At 34.3% G+C, this 15,213-nt stretch overlaps 4 protein-coding genes across 4 annotated transcripts; 2 read left to right on the top strand and 2 right to left on the bottom strand.

Annotated features, from left to right (window-relative positions):
* Positions 1 to 89: 89 nt before the first annotated feature.
* Positions 90 to 2,694, top strand: LOC126772317 (nuclear pore complex protein Nup107). The gene has a single exon (XM_050492624.1). The coding sequence runs from the start codon at positions 175 to 177 to the stop codon at positions 2,692 to 2,694; it is 2,520 nt and encodes an 839-aa protein (XP_050348581.1). The 5' UTR covers positions 90 to 174.
* A 25-nt stretch (positions 2,695 to 2,719) lies between these two features.
* LOC126772387 (DDRGK domain-containing protein 1) lies at positions 2,720 to 4,830 on the bottom strand. Its single transcript, XM_050492744.1, has 6 exons — positions 4,557 to 4,830; positions 4,389 to 4,481; positions 4,081 to 4,196; positions 3,868 to 3,999; positions 3,570 to 3,746; positions 2,720 to 3,057 (listed from the first exon to the last, which is right to left on the bottom strand). The coding sequence occupies exons 1-6, from the start codon at positions 4,648 to 4,650 to the stop codon at positions 2,797 to 2,799; spliced, it is 873 nt and encodes a 290-aa protein (XP_050348701.1). The 5' UTR covers positions 4,651 to 4,830; the 3' UTR covers positions 2,720 to 2,796.
* Positions 4,831 to 7,934: 3,104 nt separating this feature from the next.
* LOC126772411 (transmembrane emp24 domain-containing protein eca) lies at positions 7,935 to 9,659 on the top strand. The gene is made up of 4 exons (XM_050492780.1): positions 7,935 to 8,165; positions 8,252 to 8,475; positions 8,868 to 9,011; positions 9,355 to 9,659. Exons 1-4 carry the CDS (start codon positions 8,036 to 8,038, stop codon positions 9,502 to 9,504), a joined length of 648 nt encoding a protein of 215 aa, XP_050348737.1. The 5' UTR covers positions 7,935 to 8,035; the 3' UTR covers positions 9,505 to 9,659.
* Positions 9,660 to 10,433: 774 nt separating this feature from the next.
* On the bottom strand, positions 10,434 to 11,177 carry LOC126772421 (UDP-N-acetylglucosamine transferase subunit ALG13 homolog). Its single transcript, XM_050492793.1, has one exon. The coding sequence runs from the start codon at positions 11,073 to 11,075 to the stop codon at positions 10,560 to 10,562; it is 516 nt and encodes a 171-aa protein (XP_050348750.1). The 5' UTR covers positions 11,076 to 11,177; the 3' UTR covers positions 10,434 to 10,559.
* Between the last annotated feature and the right edge of the window lie 4,036 nt (positions 11,178 to 15,213).

Here is a 15,213-nt window from a genome sequence, read left to right as displayed (position 1 = left end):
ATAAATATTTTCTGATTCTTTGGATGCTCTGTTTTTTTTTCTGTATCATTGCTTAATAATATCAATCTGTCAAAAGTTTGCAGTTTTGGTTTAAGCAAAACGTTAAAGTCTAAAGATATAGGTAACCGATTTAAGCCATTTTAAACTCAACTGTTACATCTATAAAATATAACAATGAGTTACGATAATAGTTTTCAATTGCATTCTACACACCAATCTCCACTCAAAAGCAAAAGAAGCAGATATTTATTAGGCAAAGATGAATCGCTTAATATTTCGGCAATACTTAACGAGACAACTACTTTTAAAACTCTTAACGATACTAGTTTGAGACAAGTTTTAGACGAATCTTCAGTTTTAATAAACAACGGTAATGCAGGAGACGGCTTAAGTGAGGCCTTTTTTGAAATAATACAATCCAGCCGACCGAGTACTGTTTTAGATACAATAGCGAGGTTAGCCCAAGCTTGTTGTGATTCTCTTGAACTTGTAGAACCTTGGAACCGATATAATGCGCAAAACTATTGGCTAGCAGAAGAAGCCAACACGTGGAAACTCATCTTTAGCCTTTTTGCCGATTCTATTTCCGAACACCCTAAAACTTTAGACAGTCAACTTCTTGAACCAACTTTATCTCAACAAACTCTAGTAAATGCTTATTTTGAAACTGAATCTGAACTTCGTCTGTTGCAAATATTAGTTAATTGGCTTGAAGTAACAGCAACATATCAAGAAGGAGCAACACAAACAGCTGCTCCAGTAATTGCTAACAACATACATTGGGGTAATACACTTCATCAACTACTGATTGGAACAAGTTTGTTTAATAAAGAGAAAAATAAGTCTATGATCACATGTATGGATCCTGATGCACCAAGACGTCAAAATAAAACAATACATTCAGATGATAAAAAAGATGATGATGATTTGTGCAAGAGAATTTTTACTGAAGTACGATGTGGAAAATTTGAAGAAGCAGTGTCTTTATGTATAAGTGCTGGGCAAGCATGGCGTGGGGCTGTTCTACAAGGCTGGAAGTTGCTCCATTATGAACCAGGTGATGTTGATGGTACTTTAGAAGTTACAGGAAATTCCTCAAGAGATTTATGGAAATGGTGTTCTTTAGGTATAGCTAATGATATTACTGAAAATATCTATTTTAGAGCTACTATAGGCATCTTATGTGGACACTTACCAAGTGCCTTACCAGCATGTCAAGGAAATTGGGAAGACTTGCTTTGGGCTCATTTAAGAGTTCAAATAGAAGCTAGAGTTGATAAATTCTTACATGAACATCATGCAACTGCTGAAGCAAATACAACTCCCTCTGATGTTTTAGATCTATTACAGAGTGAGCTTCAAGTAGATGAATTATCTTTACAACAAATTTTTAATTCTGTTAAATCATTGATGGATGGAAAAAGGGAATCAAATTACCAGATGTGTCAGCGCAATCTAATGCTAGGCCACATAAGAGCTATAATGCAAGATTCTCTAGAGTGGCTTAATACTGCTGAAGAAAAATTTGTAAGATTCTTAGCTCATCTAATTCTGGTTTTGAGACAAATGGGCAAAGATCCTCAACATGACATTGGAGATAAAATTCTGGAAAAATACGTAATTCAGATTATTGAAGGTTTGGTTGAAGGTACAAGTGTATGTCCAGAACTAGTAGCCTATTATACTTCAACTGTACCAATTGAGCGACAAATAGCTTTGTATGCAGAACTAATGGACCGAGTCCAGAAAAGTGAATATAGGCTTGAAGTTGTCAAAGCAGGAACAAGAGCAGGTATTGATGTTGCAGCTTCTGCCAGAGTTGCTATAAAGAAAGCAATTACGGACATACAACAGGGCTATGGAAACATAGATCTGACATTCACACAAACAACAGCAGTGGAAAAAGATAAAACTTTGGTAACTAAAGTGATATCATCACTTGAATGGCTTTCATTTATGTCAAACCAAATTGAAGAAGGTCTATGGCTTAGCAATGCTATGGTTCGAACATTTATTTTTATTGGTAACACAAATGCTGCATTACTATGTGTGAACAGTGTCAGTAAAATGTTTGATGACTTTACGAATAAGGTACCTAAAAACTCTTCAGAACTAAGAGAACATATTTGTTTAAAATCATACTTGGAAGCCATAGAAGCATTTGCTACTTGGTATAGACATTTTATAAGTGGTCAACCAAAAGATATAGAGCCATTAGCTCCAGATGCATCATTCTCTGATAAGGTTCATCACGAGCAAAGATGTGCCCATATTGAACAACAAAGGGCTCGATGGCAAAATGCTATACTTCATCAATCTCGACAAACAAAGCAATTACTGTATAATATTCTATTGTTTCCTGGGGGTTGGTTACAAGATGAAAATGACTCTATTTCTTCTCACAAATTTACTAACGAAGAAAAGGAAGAAAGGAACAAACAACTAGATACTTTAAGACGTCTTTGTCTTCCAGAAGTAGCACTATTGATTTTTAAAATATTGCAAAGTAGTGAAGATATTGATGATCATAAGGAGGCTCTTAAAATGAGCAATTTAATTGCAAGTGAAAATCGTGGTCTTTACCAAGTATTTACAAAAAGTAAACTTTTGGAAGTATTAGACAGAATTAAAGAATCCTCTTTGTTTTTGGTAGAAAAGGGTAAAGATATACTTGGTTATGAATTGGATGAATAATTTCCTATTTACAGTAAATAATTGATAATTAACAAAATATTTTTTATTTCTTAAATTAACAATTTTTACAAAATCATTTGTGAGTACATAACATAATAGCTCTTATGCAACAGAGACAGGGCTTAAATTTATTAAATCATTGCTGCTTTCTGCCAGATCAGCTATGGAAACTCTTCCCCTTTGTTTTATAAATTTAGCAACATCTTCAAGCTCTTTCTGCGATATATATATAAATTTTCCTCTGTCATCTATAACACCAGTTAATTCACCACTAGTTTGCAGATCTGTAATTCGGTCAATCGCTGCTTGTGTTTTAATTTTGAAGTTGCCTGCAAGATCTTCTAATAAAACAACTTTTTGTGCCTGTAAAACAAAATATACTCTTTATATTACAATAGTAACTTAACTATAAATCACTCTACGTATAATCACACACTCTATATAATATATATAAAATATATTCATTTTTTTTTTAAATAGGCATTCGAGTGTATTGTAATCAATCTATTTTTCAATTTATTTTCAAAATGATTATAGTTGAAACAATGTGGAATTCATAATTAATTGGAAATGACAGTATGGTTTCTGTTTATTATAGATACAACTCTATGGTGGTAGAGCTTTGTCATATATTTTACTGGCAAGCAGCAACACTTACAATTAGCATTTTTGTCTTCCGGTTTGAAGGGTCAATGGGCCGGTGTAATTATAGGCACAAGAGACATGACCTCTTAGTTCCCAATGTTGGTTGTGCAATGGCAATGTATGGTTGATATTTCTTAAAGCACTAATGTCTATAGGAGGTGGTGACCACTTACCATCGGGTAGACCAAATACCAGTCTGCCTACCAAATAAAAAAAAAGTTTTATAATACCTTGATATAATCTATGAATTGCTTTAGCATGTTTTCTTGATCCTGTTCTTCATTCTCGTCGAAACCTTCTCCTTCAACGGTGAATGCTGTTTTTAATGCTTCATACTCTTCTTGTTCACGTTTCTTCCGTTCTTCTTCTGCTTTTCGCACTGCTTCTTCAGCTTTGCGTTCTTCTTCCTATTTACGGAAACATGATGATAATTTATATAATATACTCTTAAGGTAGATTAGGTAGAAAGTAAGTATATATTTGCTTATTTTTCTTCAAGAAAAATAGTAGTTTTATTTGATAAATTACCTCACGTTTCTCTTCCACTTTTTTTCTCTCTTCTTCCATCTCTTCATCGCGTTTCTTCTTCATTTCACGCATTTGCCCCTCAGCTTCTCTTGCTTTCTTTTTCTCCATTTTAGCTTCTAATTTTGCACGTTTCTAATGACAGAATAAGATATTACAAAATCTATTATTTGTAAAGTTTTTTATTCATCAATGAATATAAACATAATAAAATACCTTGGCTCCCATTTTGTCATCCAAATCCAATTTAGGTGCTTCTGGAATGCCCTCTTCCTCTGTCTCCTCTGCTATAGCAGGTTCTTCCTCAATTAAAGCAGCTTGGTGTCTAGCAGCTATTGCAAAAAAGATAGGAAAATAATATACAACAATAATATTATCACAAAACAACTAATTTAATGTTTTTTTCTAAGATCTTAAATTGATATTGTAATACTTATGTATTACATTTCATACGTAAATATGGTATAGTAAATATTTTAAATCATAGAATAAAAATATATGGATTTAAGAAGAATATTGCCTACCATTAGCTCTCATCCGTGCTCTCTGATTTCTAACAGCTTGTACCCTGCCAGGACCCCCATCTCTTTGTGCCACAGCTCTAGGTCTTGCTCCAGCTGTATAAATAACAGTCAGTTATTACTATGGCTACTTTCACTGGTTTGTATTATCTTAGACACTGTTTCACTTACGTTGCGGCTTTACTTGAGAAACTCGTAAAAACGCAATTGATAAAGCAATTATTACTAGAGCGCTAATAATAGCTGCAATAATAAATGGATCCATTGCTGACAGGATCTAACCTTTGAAGAGAATATTAACAAGAATTAAAAGATTGAAGACTATATTATTCTTTTTTTTTAATTTTCAATTTAATCTGACTAAAAGTGATAAAACCATATTATGATTATTATTTTTAAATAAAACTAGGTACACATTCTCTATTCTGTCAACGTAACGTCATAAATGTAACGTTGTGATTATTTACTCGTGGATCAATGTCAATTGTCAGATCGACATAGACATACTGTCAATCTTATCACTGTTTAAGGCTTTTTATCACGGTGCTACAAGTTCGGAGCGGTGCTTTGGAACTTTAAAGGTTTAAAGGTGGTCGTCTATATAAACACACCGCAAGCATATGATACGAGCATGTAAAAACTTGTTTATTACGTTGAAAGCTTGTCTCCACTAGACGTATATGCATACGTATAGTGTAGGCAGAAGAGTTTTCTTGTAGTTGTTGAAAAAGGGAGTGGACGAACGAAAGATTTTTTATTTTTTTAAATATATTTATTTTGACTTCACGCCGACATCCGAAGGATGGTTTCTTTTTTTTTGCACAGAATTTAAAAAGGTTACTAAATATAAGAGCCGTTGCTGCAGCGATATTCCTTCATATTGGAATGATAACATGAATTTTAATACCGACACAGCATTAAACTGCACTTCACTGCTGGAAGAGCCTTGGTCCTGTGCGCTGCGTGGCTGTTTGTGGTAGTCAGCCATGTGTTAATCAACGCACCGTGGGAAGTCAACTTAATAATTTGATCTTTGAAATTGCAAACTAATATTTTTATAAGACCTCCAGTACCCATACAGGTGGTAGGGCTTTGTGCAAGCTCGCCTGGGTAGGTACCACCCACTCATCAGATATTCTACCGCAAAACAGCAATACTTAATATTGTTGTGTTCCGGTTTGAAGGGTGAGTGAGCCAGTGTAATTACAGGCACAAGGGACATAAAATCTTAGTTCCCAAGGTTGGTGGTGCATTGGCTATGTAAGCGATGGTTGACATTTCTTACAATGCCAATGTCTAAGGGCGTTTGGTGACCACTTACCATAAGGTGGCCCATATGCTCGTCCGCCTTCCTATTCTATTAAAAAAAAATACAGACATAACATTTTAGATTTCAAGTTTGGTGGTGCATTGATGATGTAAGGATGTTTAATATTTCTTACAGTGCCAATGTCTAGAAGCGATTATGACCACTTACCACCAGGTGCCCCATTTACCAGTTTGCCAACCTACATGAAATATAAAAAGGGCTATTTCAATTTTTTTAATGGATGATATTTGCTATGTGTGGTATATGAACATTAGTATGAAAGATAAAATTTTACAACATATTTCATCTACGAATTTTACTAAAGGTAGTTAAGTTACATTCTACCATAGTAGACAGTCAACGATTTAAATAAATATATAACAATGTGAAAATTATGCGTTCAGTACATTCTTTAATGTCTACAGTATCTTTCTTAAATAAGGAAATTATTGTTTTAGCAAAATCTCTCCTGTGTTATTTAAGTATTTAATTTTGTCGGCGAATATATTCTTTAAGGAATTGTTTTACTAATTCAAGGTTATTTAATGGTAAGAAAACTTTAATTATTTTCTGTTTTGGTCTTGATAAGTCTTTAAATTGAAGTTCGTTTTTCAACCATGAAAACACTAATATTTGATTGGGTTTAGTATCAGTAGTAAAATTGGAATACCAGAAGTATCACATTCTACATTTGAATGTACAGTCTCAACAGTAGTGTTTTGAGGTTCGATTTCAGTTAAATCTTCAGAACAAACTGATATGGTCGCCTCAGAGTAAGTTACAGTAACAGTTCTAGAGTCATCTGTATTACGTCTCCCGGTTAATTCTAGAATTTGGTTAGTTACGTCTTGTAAGTGGTCTAGAAGTAGAGTTTTTTCTTTCAACATTTACTGCTATAGACCTGTCGTCATCTGTTCCTATTGCATTTAATTTTATACAGGAAAGAGCATCTGCATTTGTATTCTGTAGATTTGAGGCTACTATTGAAATAATTTTTACCTTAATTTCATTATCAAGGTCACTAGAAATTTTTTTGGTAGTGTGTTCGTCAGTCTCTTCATTGTAATATGTTATGTTATTATAGTTATGTTCATAGGGCTCATTTTCTGAAATATGGAGTTCAGGGTCAGTAGTTTTCATTGTCTTAGTAATTATAGTCATATGCATATGTCTCATTAATAGGAAAAGTCGGTTTACTTTGTACTACGGTTCTTATAGACACATCATTTTGTCCTATTCCGTCTTGATGTAAATTAGGCCTATAACCAAATTGTGTTTGGGGTCTATAACTATTACTATTAAAAGGTGGACGTTAACCTAACTGTTACATAGGTTGGTGTCCGTATTGAGGATTAATCGTTGGTGGTGGTATTTGTGGTCTTTTAGCAATTCCGAATCTATATGGAGATAAATTTAGTCTAAAACCTGTAGGCATATGCATAGGTTGTCTTTGGTTTACATGCGGTATTCCGAATTTAGGGTCTCCAAAGTGTTGAATTAACAAATCTTTAAATTCATTCCATGATACAATATCCTCGCGCTCGCTGATAAGCGAAGCGGCTTTGTCTACTAAGCGACTAGTGATGCTAGGCATAATATATACGTTTTGTGCATCACTGCCTTGAAATTTTTTTTAAACTACTAGAGGAATTCATTTTAAAATTGCGTTAGGAATCAGTTTTGCATAAAAAAAAATATATATAAAAAAATAAATATTAATTAAATTAAAATGACATAAAGGCAAAGGAAGGTGAAAATTTCTAGTCACCAACCGGTCACCAGCTTCGTCTTCTCCTGGGCTCCTCACTCACTGTCTTATTTATTTGGTTCTGGATTGTTTCTTACAGACCTTCGAAATTCTTACAATTCACGGATTTTGACAAAAATTATTAAGGCTGTAATTAATATGAAACAATCCTACCGGCTGCGCCAGACAAGTTTACGGGAGCAAGACAGACTTTTAAAAAAACGATATATTTGAATTTTAAAAATATTTCATTATATTTAAAAGTGACATGACTGAACAGAGGTTTATGCTCTCGTCGAATGTTCTTTCCTTTTTTACAAATCGTTTCCCAAGACATATGATCCCAAAGCATGGAATGACACAATGACTTACATTCTGCTGATTAAGCATTAACTTCTATTGTCTTCATGCTTTGAGCTAACATAACTATGTAGAAAACCATTTTAACATAAAATGTAATTATTTTTGTTTTATGAACGCAACAGTTGTTTCTATATGAAAAAAAAAAATACTTTGAGGTGACGTGTGTCATGTCATTTGGTATTGCTTCCGATTTTCGCCGACCGTATTGTTAGAAGAATCAAATTAAACATCATGTTTAATTTAGCGTCATTTGTGTCGTTTTTATTAGTATTAGATGTTACAACAGCTTTATATTTTCACATAGCAGAAGGAGAGAGAAAATGTTTTATAGAGGAAATACCTGACGACACAACTGTAATTGGTACACTTTTTTCTTATTATTTCTTTTATATTTATATATTTTCAATAGACGGCAAATTTAATTTGATTTCATGATTTATTTTACAGTAAATTATAAGGTAGAGTTGTATGATCCTCGATCAGGAGGTTTTATGCCTTCGTCTCCTGGGATTGGCATGCACGTTGAAGTTCGCGACCCCAATGATCGTATTGTGCTTTCTCGAGTATATTCGTCGGAAGGAATGATATCTTTTACTTCTGCAACACCTGGTGAACATGTCATATGCATGTATTCTAACAGTACTTCTTGGTTCAGTGGATCACAGCTTAGAGTAAGTATTTCATGGCAACTATGATTATATATTGATTACAAATGTTATCCATGAGCTAAACTAATGAAAATTGTAATAATTAAAAACATTTCTTAAAATAATCATAAGTAAGTTATACTTTTAACACCTCATTTACATTTGTTCAAACAAAAGCCAATAAAGGTCTAGACTACCTTTAATATTAATCTTAAATAAGTTTATAAAATATTGTTATTTCATCCTCTTTTGTTCTTGGATTTGTCTGAATGAGTTTTGTATTTTATATCATTATTTTTAAGAGAATTCACACTATAAAGGTTGTTAAAAGATAAAGCTTAGTTTTGTTTCAAAACTTTTTCTATATTTCCATTACCTTTTTTTGAATAGCTTACTTATTATAAATGTAATTTCAGGTGCATTTAGATATTCAAGTTGGTGAACATGCAGTGGACTATGCAAATGTAGCACAAAAGGACAAGTTGACCGAATTGCAATTGAGGATTAGACAGTTGCTTGATCAAGTTCACCAGATCACTAAGGAACAGAGTTATCAGAGAGTAAATATATGTGTTTTTATTATATTGCAATTTAGTTCAAATCAATGCTTTTGCTTCTTGGGTTTTTTTTGTTATATTACTCTCTGGCTCAGACAAACTCTAAACATAAAGTTGCTGGGCTAAGACAATATACAGGTTTCCTTATAATGTTTTCTATCAACCAGCAATTATCATTTAATTGACCTACTCTAACCACGGGGTCATCTTGGCTCTCGTAGTATTCTGTTATGAAATAATTTTATTAATATTTTAATAAAATGAGATAAAAACAAAGTGATTACAAAAGAAAAAGAGAAGATTATATCTAAAACTATTTTAATATTTATTTGTTTGTTTGTTTCAGCACCGTGAGGAAAGATTCAGACAGACCTCAGAAAGCACCAATCAGAGAGTGTTGTGGTGGAGTTTGCTTCAAACCGGTGTCCTCATAGGTATAGGGTACTGGCAGATGAGACATCTGAAGAGCTTCTTTGAGGCTAAGAAATTAGTTTAAATAATAATAAGCCCATAGTCATAATAAATATTCTATTTATATTTAAACAAAAGTTGACACACTTCATCCTAAAATATTATTTCAGTTAAAATTATCATTTTTCAGTAACAAATATATTGTGATATGCATTCTTAATAAAATGTGTTTCTAAAGTACTATCTGTTTTTTTATTTATTTTGTAAAACTTGGTTAAAAATTAACACTTAAAGATTTATTATTATTTTTTTAAAAAACTTTATTGCACTCTCACAAGAAAAAAAAAAAGACAAATACAAGTAAAAAAAAAATAAAAAACAAAAGCTCAGGAAAAACCATGTTATATAAACATAATTGTGGACCTCAACATGATACATGCAAAGGGCAGTCTTATCACTCAAGTAGTGATCTCTTCCAGACAACCCTGCATTAGGATACATGTAGGACCTAACAAGTAAGTGCATTATACATACATATACATATATATAAACGTATACAATACATACAAAAAGATATATATTTATATACTATACAACATATATCAATACATACATTTTCTGTCTGTTTGTCCTGAGTCTTGGTGTAATTATCTATATAAGTATGTATTTACAAAAGAAAAGTAGTATATGTAGTATATCAGTTGTCTGGTTTCCATAGTACCAGCTCTGCTTAGTTTGGGATCAGATGGCCGTGTGTGAATAATGGCCCAGGATATAATGATACTTAAAAATATATTGTTGGATGAACATCCCATTCATCCAACATAGTAACATAGTTGGGCTATTAGTTTTAACACACATTTTTTTATTAAAGAAATTGATTAATTAAAATATATTATAGAAATAAAAAGAAATATTTTGACTGAAAATATATATATATACAAATAAAGTCTTTATGACACAAAAAAAAATCTTCCAAATTATAATAAAATATTGAAAATTTAGTCTTAATAATAATCTAAGTAGTAATTAGTAGTAATTATATTAAAGTGAATTAAATATTTATTGTATACATGTATATTATTATCACAATTTTAATTTCTAATACCGAAAAATATTCTTTTTTCAAATAATGTATAATTATGAATGTTCCATAACCTTAAAAACACTGTTTATATATTTCACAAAAGCATGAGGGCTTGGTTTTGACATTGGTGACAACCAGCTGAAGTCCACAGTCTCAAGTGTGGTCGCTAAAGTGTCACATGTGCAGTAGTAAAGATGTTTATCAACATGCAGTTGATCTGCCAGTTCTAATTGATGATTATTCATTAAATCTTCATTTACAACGACTAATAGGGGTTTGTTTAAGTCCAAAGCCTCTAAACAACTTCCTGCTCCTGCATGACTTATTATTAAATCAGCGTTTGTCATATCGGCTTTTAGTGAGTTTTTAAATCTATAAAGATGTAATTTTATACCGTCTTTCTCAAAATCACCCGGTTCAACGTCACTGTTTCCTATTTGAACCGTAATATTCTTGCATCCCATTTTTCTTAGAGCGAGAAGTACGGGTGATGATTGGATGAATTTGCATAAGAGGTCGAAACGTGTCGTTCCGACTGTCACAAAACATTTTTTGTACTCCGGTTGCATATTCAACGTCTTTAAAATAAAAATGTATTTATTCTTTGCTTAGTGAATCGTAATTTGACATATTTTGACATTCATTTTGTAAACACACTCAACCACAGAATACTTTACACCACCCAACTGCCTAACTTACTCATCAAATGTCAATGTCAAAAGACTGCAATTTGTAACTGTATTGCAGGAGCATTACAAATATTACATGAATAACAGCATTGTTGTAGATAATTTAATCTTATAAATGACAACAATAATTAGTATTTTAAGATACTTTGACGTAATACCCCATTTAATTTTAGTAGTTGTTATATACTGTATAGGTACATGACTTCTAACTCAACGAAAAAAAATTTAACAACGGCTAACGGCATGGTTGTCTCAAATTTTGCTAAGATTTATCAAAGAGTATACAATCCAGTTACGTAAATGGATGGATAAGAGCTCTGGTGCGGCAGTGCATTGAGAAAAAATCGGAGCCTGTCCATAATTTCTACGTGGCTTAAACTTATATCAGCCCTTAAAATGATCGATAGAAATAGGATAAAAAATAAATATTATACAGATGTAAATCGGCAGAATAAGATGACTCAGAATATTCTTAGTCGTATTCGCAATATTTGGCACGCATTACAGTACAGTAACAGACTTTAAATGTCCCACTGCTGGGCTAAGGTCTCCTCTCCCTTTTTGAGGAGAAGGTTTGGAGCTTATTCCACCACGCTGCTCCAATGCGGGTTGGTGGAATACATATGTGGCAGAATTTCAATGAAATTAGACACATGCAGGTTTCCTCACGATGTTTTTCTTCACCGTCAAGCACGAGATGAATTATAAACACAAATTAAACACATGAAAACTCAGAGATGAAAACTTGCCCGGGCAATCGTTCATCGGGTAAAATTCACGCGTTCTTACCACTGGGCCATCTCGAATAAAAAGTTTATCATTTTACTTAAATCCGATATTTATGCCACCTTGCTTTCAATTGTAAATAGTGATATTGAACTGGTTTTCAAATTATTATTTTATAATCTTCAGTTAGCTGAAGAAGTTATAGTCCAAGTAATAAAAATATATTTAAATTCGAAACAGAAAAAAATAACTACTAATAGAAGCTGTTCATGATGACCACTGTTTTTTCCAACCGCTACAGTGCAAGTGTGCAAAGCAAGCCGCTCTAGTGTGAGTTCTATTGGGCTCACATATAGCTCAAATGGAAATACCACTACTACTTTTTTTTTTTTATATTCGCCGGGATGGCAAATCACTCTACTCCACCGATGATGGTATGTGGTAGTAGAGTCCAAACGCGACGACGGCCAGTACAGTCGGGAAGAATGTTCTGTACTAGCCGTCCCCGCCTTGCCGGCCCGTTTCATGAGTCACGCCTCGTTTGAAGGAACCCGGGTTGTAAGAGGAGGGGAACACGTGAGCTGGTAAGGAATTCCATTTTTTGGTAGTGCGACAAAGAAAGGAGTTGCCAAATTTCTTTGTGCGCGATGGAATTGATGTCACAATTAGGCGGTGACATCAAGAACCAGCTCGCGTGGACTTAAGAAGGAAGGGGGAAGCAGGAATTAGAGAGAATAATTCCTCAGAGCACTCGCCGTGATACAGTCGATAGAAAGCGCTCAGTGCTGCTATCTCGCGACGCAATTGTAAAGGTTCAAGGGTGTTTGTGACCTTTACGTCGCCAATAATGCGTACTGCACGTCGCTGCAACCGGTTCAAGGCCTCCAGTAGGTACTTAGCGGAGCCATCCCAAAGGTGCGAGCAATATTCAACGCAAGACTGTACCTGTGTTTTGTATAACAGGCACAGTTGTTGTGGCGTGAAAAAACGCCGCACCTTGTTCAGAATTCCGAGTTTTCGTGAAGCTGTTTTTAATAGCCTCGATGTAATCCCTTGGACTAAGGTCGCAGCGAACGTCCATCCCCAGCATGGCGATTTTGCTTTGTATCATCAGCGGTGTGCCACCTGTGTTTTCTTGACATTAAACTCAACAAGATTATCAGAACCCCATTTGGCGATGAGCTCTAACGTCCTATCGAGTTCAATGACAAGATTCTCCCGCCTCTCCTCAGTTTCCGCCCGTCCAGCCACTGCGCGTCCGTGGTATCCACCATGCACTGTACTATCATCTGCATAGCAATGTATGTTCCCAAGAGAGAGCATATCATTGATATGCAAAAGAAAGAGTGTGGGAGATAGCACAGATCCCTGGGGGACCCCAGCATTCACTACATAGAATTGTGAAGCGCAACCATCTACTAAAACACGAAGGCTACGCTTGTGTAAGAAACTGGCAATCCAGGTGCATAGCTGAGCAGGCAGACCATATAGGCGGTAGCTTGGAGAGAAGACTTCTGTGCCAGACCCTGTCGTAAGCCTTGGAGATATCGAGGCTGGCAGCCAACAATTCTCCACGCTTGTCGATAGCTTCACCCCAGAGGTGTGTTACGTACGCTAGAAGATCACCTGTGGACCGTTTTGGTCGAAACCCGTACTGACGATCATTAATTAGGCAGTGATTGGTATCGGATCGGAACGGTAATGGATCAGTTGGTTGTTCTTCATACTACTTCATATTACCGACTTAGTCGGAGATATCATATTATATTTTTTTGGTTTACGACGAAGTCTATTGCAACCTGACTCGAATACTGTCCAGAAATGTCATATCGATTTGAGATAAATCGTGGTTCCGAGTTGTGCATATAGGCATATCGCCACTACAATGTCTGTCCAAATCCAGCACTGTAAGACGAGAGCGATCCAATTACACAGATGGATGAGACGGAGGTATGTTATATCCCGCAACTCTTCAACAACACTTTGGAACGTCTTTAAGATACTGGAATGGACAGGAAGTTAATGTAAGCGGCGAGTACATCACATTTCTGCAATTTGCCGACAATGCGAGCTATGCTTGAAGTCCCTTTGAATGATTAAATCAGAAATGAGGTTATCCAGAGAAGAATGGAAATTACCGACATAGTTTGCATGGTTAGCATTAACAATAGCAGATTAGAGTGATGTGGCAGTGGACTGGTCGATTCGTTAGAGCAGACGAGTGCTAGAGTGGAGACCACAGATCGACAAATGTAACGAACGGCGTCCTTTAGCCAAGTGTTGGCGCTTGAGGAGCGAGAGGAGCCAATCAGGATCCATTGCTAGACATAGGCCATGTCTAGCAGTGGATCCTGATTGGCTGATAAGGATAGGATCATAACGCGATAAGTTATTTAAGAAAATACGTAACTAATTTGGTATGCTATCTGTTATAGTGGTTGCATCAGCTTCGTTGATTGATTTATTGATTGATGGCTAATTGTATGTTATAATTACTCCAACAAAACAAAACAGTTTTAGTAAATTGTTGTTTATATATTGACATCTTTAACACAGCGACAACAACAACAAACAGAAACGACCTTTGAAAGTGGCTAGCATGTTTGCTACCCACCCACCCCTGATAGGCTAGCTTTCTGAGGTGAGTAGAGATAACCATAACGTCTTTGAATTGCTTTTTGTAATAAAAAAATATGCTTTTGGATTTTGAATGCTTCAATTTAATTTTTTAAGTTACAGTTTTTACCTTTTTTTTTACTGTACATGTACACAGGTTTTCTTATTTTAGTCATTTGGTGGCGGGCCACAGATGGCAGTAGGTAAGTGCATCAGGTTTATTATATAAATAGTCAGTATATGGGTGACCGAGGTTCACTCAGTTCTAAAATTTAGTTACTTTTGTTTTTTGTGATAAAATGCTTTTATTTCAGGGGAGACATCTATAAATATAAACTTAAAAAGCAAAACCTAAATACTTAACTTAAGACAAATCCTATATATATAGATGCATAATATGTATAAAAGAATTGCTCATTTATGTATTATCATTATAAATATCATATCATTTATATATCATTATAAGATATCTATGTTAGGGTCGGCCTCAAATCCATGTATTTAGATACAATATGCCACTTACCTTAGATTTTCTTCCTCAACATTGTAAAAAGCTCATACAATTTACAAATTTACTGTATTTTAAATATTAAATAAAATCACCTCAATTATTTAATTAAGTTGTCAATAAATGTAATTTTCTGATAGGAAAATTGAGCCGTGTACAAAATACGAG

This window comes from Nymphalis io, chromosome 12 (genome assembly GCF_905147045.1).
Source record: "Nymphalis io chromosome 12, ilAglIoxx1.1, whole genome shotgun sequence".
Classification (NCBI taxonomy): domain Eukaryota; kingdom Metazoa; phylum Arthropoda; class Insecta; order Lepidoptera; family Nymphalidae; genus Nymphalis; species Nymphalis io.
Note: the sequence above shows the minus strand (reverse complement) of the source record. Positions and strands in the feature narration are given on the sequence as shown.